The following is a 7,288-nucleotide window of genomic DNA, read 5'->3' on the forward strand; positions in this document are numbered from 1 at the left end:
CACCTCAGTTTGCTCAATTTCCACATTAATCATTACAAGATTTAGTTGAGGTTTAGGGTTTAGTGAATGAATAGTCCCAAATTCAATGCTTTTAGTTTTAGAAATATTTAGAACAAATGTATTTCTTGCCAACCATTCTGAAACTAACTGCACCTCTTTGTTAAGTATTGCAGTCATTTCAGTCTCTGTAGTAGCTGACGTGTATAGTGTTGAGTCATCCACATACATAGAAACTCTGGCTTTACTCAAAGCCAGTAGCTTTAACAGGAAGTGATGTAACTGTTAGTTATGTCATTAGGTAAGATTTTAAAAAGGAGACACTTTTATCCAAAGCTACTTTGTCATGCATACATTTTTTTGTATTTCGTATGTGTGATCCCGGGAATCGAACCCACTATCCTGGCGTTACAAGAGCTCATATTCAGAGTATATTCAGAGTCACGGGATGGCTATTTTGTGTCCACAAAACAGCACAGCCCACACAAATCCGAAAAGCTTCCCAAAATAACCATATCATGTGTCTCAGAAAGAGATCCGGCTCGAAGGACCAATGGCCTGCAGCACAGTTTGGGGGCTTGCTTCCCAAGCTGTAGGATTTTGTAGTATTTTAAGTAGATGGGAAGGCACTTAATCCAAAACAAGTTTGGAATATTGCTGCTGGCGATTACTGTTTTTATCTAATCTGCATAAATAATCGTCGCCTTCTCACAGACATAGTAAAAGCAAAGTTTGAGGACAGCAAATGTTGCCCATTATGGCTTGAGCGTTATGTCTTGACCATGACATTAGACTTGGACAGACATATACAATGCATTCAGAAAGTATTCATACCCCTTGACTTATTCCACATTTTGTTGTGTTACAGCTTGAATTCAAAATGTATTAAATATCTTATTTTTTTCCATCACCCATCTGTCACGGTTGTCGAAAGGAGAAGCGGACCAAAGTGCAGCGTGTGTGTCATTCCACATTTTATTTACACTGTGAAACTATGCAATACATAAATAAACTGAATGAAAAAAAAAAAAAAAACGTGACGCGGAGGTGAAACATATACTGACTCAAAGATAATCTCCACCCAAACCCAGGTGGGACAAACCCCAACTTAAATATGACCTCCAATTAGAGACAACGATGACCAGCTGCCTCTAATTGGAGATCATCCCAAACACAGCCAACATAGAAATACAATACTAGAACAACCCAACATAGAAATACAAAACTAGAACATAACAACATAGAAAAACTAAACTAGAAAACCCCCCTGTCACGCCCTGACCTACTCTACCATAGAAAATAACAGCTTACTATGGTCAGGACGTGACACCCATCTACCCACAATACCCCACAATGAGAAATGGAAAACATGTTTAGAAATGTTAGCACATTTATTGAAAATTAAATACAGAAATATCTAATTTACAAAAGTATTCACACCCCTGAGTCAATCATTTAAAGAAGCACCTTTGACAGAGATTACCGATGTGAGTCTTTCTCGGTAAGTCAAAGAGCTTTCCACACCTAGATTGTACAACATTTGCCCATTATTCTTTTCAAAATTCTTGGTTGTTGATCATTGCTAGACAGACGTTCTCAGGTCTTGCCAAAGATACCCCATAATGACATTGCAAAAACAGGTTTTTGAAAATGTTTATTATGTATTAAACATGCATTTTTTTTTTTTTTGAAATATCACATTTACATAAGTAATCAGACCTTCTACTCAGTAATTTGTTGAAGCACCTTTGGCTGCGATTACAGCCACGAGTCTTCTTGGGTATGATGCTACAGGCTTTGCACACCTGATTTGGGGGAGTTTCTCCCATTCTTCTCTGCAGATCCTCTCAAGCTCTGTCAGGTTTGATGGTGAGCGTCACGGACAATTCCGTCGACCTTATGGCTTGGTTTTTGATCTGACACGCACTGACAACTGTGGGACCTTATATAGGCAGGTGTGGGCCTTTCCATATCCTGTCCAATCAATTGAATTTACCACAGGTGGACTCCAATCAAGTTGTAGAAACATCTCAAGGATGATCAGTGGAAACAGGATGTACCTGAGCTCAATTTCAAGTCTCATAGTAAAGGGTCTGAATACTTATGTAAATACGGTCTTTCTGTTTTTTATTTTTAATACATTTACAAAAATGTCTAAAAACCTGTTTTCACTTTGTCATTATGAGGTATAGTGTGCAGATGGGGGAAAATATGATTTAATCCATTTAGAATAAGGCTGAAACATTATAAAATGTGGAAAAAGTCAAGGGGTCTGAATACTTTCCGAATGCACTGTAGAAATAGACAGAATTAGACATAGATATTGACATCGAAATAGACATTGACATAGAAATAGACAGAAATAGACATAGAAATAGACATTGACATAGAAATAGACAGAAATAGACATATAAGTATATATAGAAATAGACATAGAGAAAAAGACATAGAAACAGACATAGAAATAGACAGAAACAGACATAGAAATAGACATAGAGAAATAGACATAGAGAAATAGACATAGAAATAGCCATAGAAATAGACATAGCTATAGAAATAGGAATAGACATTGACATAGAAATCGACATATTTCAGGGAAATAGGGAAAGGGAAATAGACAGGGAGAAATAGGGAAATAGACAGAGAAATAGACATAGAGAAATAGACATAAACAGAGAGAAATAGACATAAACAGAGACATAGACAGACATGGACAGACATAGACATGGAGACATAGACATAGACATAAACAGAGACATAGACAGACATAGACATAGATGTTCAGTTGAAAAAGGTCATAGAGAGGAGATATGAGGCCGGTCAGTCACGTGATCGCTGTTCAGCTGCAGCTTGCAGTGAAAGGCTGATTGTTGGTTCGGTTGTTGTCAAGGATGGAGACGCTGCAGTCATCACTTGCAACGAGATGAGCAGCTGTCAGCCCCTTTGTGTCAGTCAGTTGAGTCTTGATTGCCTAAATTGTAGCAATCAGTTCCTTGATTAGTATGTTCCAAGCAACAGATGGAAGTTGGTTCTCGCAGATACTGAGACAACTAGCTATCTAGTGCATGATACAATGTAGAGCATAATAGCAAGATATTTGATGGCGGGAATGTGAAAGCTTAATTTACTGCAGTGGGCTAAATCAGGGTCACACAGAGTGTTTCTGGGTAGTCTTAAACAAATCTAAACATGGTTTATGTGCCTAAAAAAAAAAATAAAAATACTTGTACTATGTCAGATATAGAGTTGAAATGTATTCAATTTTTGAGTTTGCATCCCAATATTACACTTTATATACGTCACAGAAGACTGAAATTTAACAAAACTGTTTTACATAGAAACACCGGAAGTTTTGCGTCTTTTTTAAAATAATGTTTATTCCTTATTAAATTATGAAAAATATTAGTAACATTCCACCCATGAGGCCACTAGATAATTTGACTGCAGGAAAGGGATACAGATGTCATCAAGCTGAATACTGAATATTTTTTTAAACATATCTGGGGTTTTTTTAGCGTCTGCAGATGGCACGGTAACGTTGTAACTTACTGCCTACAATGTGAAAGCCTAAAGATGTCAGCACAGCGGGCGTATTTTGAATGTATCGTTCTCTTGCACATTGCAGCGTCTGCGGATAATGATCCAGCCCCCGATGATGGTGAAAGGAGAACGCCAGGAGAACGGTCCTGAGCAGACTGCAGCAGAAGCAGAGAACCTGGCCCCAGCCACCGAAGAGGCTTACATCTAAACCTTGTTACATCTAAACCCACGCCTCGAGGCAAACTCTCTGCAGAAAACAACGTAATCAAGGTGAAACGCAACCAAGGGATTCGTCTCAAATGGCACACAATTCCCTATGTAGTGCACTACTTTTGACCAGGACCAATATGGGTAGTGTTTCATATAGGTACTATTCCATATGGGCCCTGGTCAAAAGTAGTGCACTACATAGGGAAAAGTGTTCTATTTGAGATGCAAAAAAAATGACTTTGATGTCTGATATCTAATCACCTACCTCCAGGGGAAACATGTGACCAACCTGATTACAATTTTGTTTTCTTTTAATTTTTTTTATTTTATTTTATTTTTGTTGGTTTGTAAAAAAAAAAGTGAAACAGAAAGAAGAAAGTTAAAGTAGATTAACTAGCCAGATCAGAATGAAGGAAGGCTATGTTACAGGACACGCATTAGGTTATTGTCAACGGTTCTATTTCATATGCAAAACATTTTAGTCTTTCTGAAATTATTACCTAGAAAATTACTGTAATTTGAATTATAATTTAAATTTGGAGGCCCAATATGATTCAACACTACCTTGCTAATTTAAGATATTTACTTAATTAATCTATTAAAAATACAATTATTGTAAAAAGGTTATATATAGATTATAATTCATATGTTTGTATTTAAAAGAAATACAGAAAAAAGGAATGGAATGTGTTACAGTAAGTAGTCAAATAAATGCAAAACGAAAGATGCATAGTGGAATTGAATATTGACCAATTATAAGCAATGACCATTATGGGAAAGTGCAAACTGAAAGGCCAAATCTCCATTTCTATGTATATAATATTACCACTCCTTTCCAAGACCCTGCCATTTTTACCCCTATTTTACCCCTTACTTATTTTCCGGAACAACCTTTGAAAAGCACAAAGGCCAGTGTGGATCTCAAATCATCCCATTCGGTATGACTATTACAAAATGCAGATTAACATTACATACCAGAGACTGTTACAATTGTATCTTTGTTTTCTAAAGAACAATAACTTTTTTTTTTAAAGAATCATTTGTAGGATGTGTTCTATGTAAGAGTGAGATGGACCAAAATCATACGCATGTTAATAAACAACAACAACAACAAGATTATCAACCTATTGACAAGAGACATATCCTTCCCATCCCGTCAGATAACACAGTTACTATAATCATTATTATCACAGAAGCAGCATTTGAGCAGTGACTGCATGTCAATTCCTTCTAACAACACAGAGATACTGTTTAATGTCAAACTTGTTTGCCACATTAGTCCAGACCTCAGGAACAGTTGTGAAAAGTGACCAAATTATCTGACGAAACTACTGAGATGATAGCCAGTCGTCAGTTGTTAGTCAATCATTCTAGTCCTAGTCTGACTGTGCAGGTTTCCAATGTCAGGTTCTGAGAGAGAAGCGTTATAGATGGACCATAACCTAAATGGACCACAATCTAACCTGGTCTGAAACCATAGGCCAATATTACTACTGAAATTATACTTTTTTTTCCTTTTTTTTTTCTTGTTGAAAAGGAAACATTAATTATCAAGTTGTTTTTCAATAAATAAATATATATAGTACCAATCAAAACTTTAGACACACCTACTCATTCAAAGGTTTTTCTTTATTTTTACTATTTTCTACTTTGTATAATAATAGTGAAGACATCAAAACTATGAAGTAACACATATGGAATCATGTAGTAACCAAATTGAGATGATTTGGGAGGAGTTGGACCGCAGAGTGAAGGAAAAGAAGCCAACAAATGCTCAGCATATGTGGGAAACTGGTTGAGAGAATACCAAGGCAAAAGGGTGACTACTTATATATTTCTTTAACACTTTTTTGGTTACTACATGATTCCATATGTGTTATTTCATAGTTTTGATGTCTTCACTATTATTCTACAATGTAGAAAATAGAATAAATAAAGAAAAAAAAACTGAAATGAGTAGGTGTGTCCAAACTTTTGACTGTACTATATATATATTCATATACATATATAGACCGATTTATATAGTAATTCCACAAATGATCAAAGTTGTATTTCTATAAGGATAAAACTAGTTTGTTTCCTTGGCAGCTACAAATGACAAGGATCTGGTTTAAATGAGTCATTTTAGTCTCCGCAAAGATTATACAACTAAAATGTGCAATGAATAAGGTTCCCATTAATTTTGTATAAAGTTACTATACTGCAGTTTTCTGTCTTAAATGATGTTGTAAAACTCTACTGTGTTATACATGTAACTGTGAATGTCCATATGAGGTTTTTTTGTCTAAATGTTGAAAAAAAATCGGATATTATTTGCTGTTTTCTGCAATAATAGGATTAAGGATTATCTCAGAAACTAAAGCACATATCTTATATCTTATATTATATATATCTTTCTGAAATGTAAAAAAAATAATAGATACACTGTCTAGTCAAAGAATCTTGTTTTGTATATTTCTAACAGTTTCATGGGCCTAATGTAAAATATTCTATGTACAATATATAATACATGTCGTTAGATGGTGTTATATGAAAAAGCATGATTGCCATATATGTTATCTGCAGAAGTAAATAAAGAACTATAGATTATAACGTGTGCTTTTTATCATGTATACTTTCTTTATGGGGAAATATTTATATTTTTATATAAATATATATATATATATTTATATTTCAAACAAATTTATTTAAATCAGATTTAATATGTTATTAGATATAGATTTACAGAAAGTAAGTAGATACAGTATTTTATAAATCAGTAAAGGGCTTATGGCATGACACTGAGACCGGAGGACAGTATAGTAAACGCTTGACAGAATAACTGCATCGCTCACCTTAAAAGCACAGTGTACTGTAAAATGAGATCCATTAGACAATGTGCACCTATTGGGAACACGTCATTTGTATTTTAAATGACAGATTTTAGTTTCATCACAATGCCTGAACAATGGGATTCTTCTACGATGTGAAGAATGGAATACTGACTTTTTAATACACATTATAAATGAATATGATTTATATATTGTTAATCTCATCGTATTACCTATCCGTTGAATAATGAAATATTTTTTTTGTAAACATTAAATCATTTTGAGTGAGCACTAAATTTAGCAAGGGCACGACTTTTGTAGACTTGCTTTCACGTCTAATTTCTTAATAGTCCAAAATTACCATTGAAACAGCTCCTGCTTATTATTGAATGATCTTACAAGACTTGAGCAACCTTGACTTAATAACAAGATATGAATTCATTATTAATAATAAAGAACATCCATCCAAATGCACCATAGCCAGGGCTGGAATTGGGTGGGAGGACGGGGACAATTTATTTAGACATTTTAAGATGCTAGGTTTTTACATTGTTCCCTTACAAGCCTTTTCTCCAATTGTTTCCCTGAGAACATTACATTTTAGTCATTTAGCATTTAGCATATCCAGAGCGACTTACAGTCAGTACATTCATCTTCAGACAGCTAGGTGGACCAGTCATAGTCAGTACATTCATCTCCAGATAGCTAGGTGGACCAGTTATAGTCAGTAC

General features: G+C 34.9%; 1 protein-coding gene across 1 annotated transcript in view; it reads left to right on the top strand.

Annotated features, from left to right (window-relative positions):
- slc6a1b (solute carrier family 6 member 1b) overlaps positions 1-6,339 on the top strand; it is a 35,522-nt gene extending 29,183 nt beyond the window's left edge. The window contains exon 14 of the mRNA XM_014168363.2: positions 3,623-6,339. Coding sequence (XP_014023838.1) covers positions 3,623-3,745 — 123 coding nt within the window. The 3' untranslated portion in view covers positions 3,746-6,339. The remainder of the gene's footprint in view (positions 1-3,622) is intronic.
- The last annotated feature ends 949 nt before the right edge of the window (positions 6,340-7,288 follow it).

The sequence above is a fragment of the Salmo salar genome, chromosome ssa22 (assembly GCF_905237065.1).
Source record: "Salmo salar chromosome ssa22, Ssal_v3.1, whole genome shotgun sequence".
Lineage (NCBI taxonomy): Eukaryota > Metazoa > Chordata > Actinopteri > Salmoniformes > Salmonidae > Salmo > Salmo salar.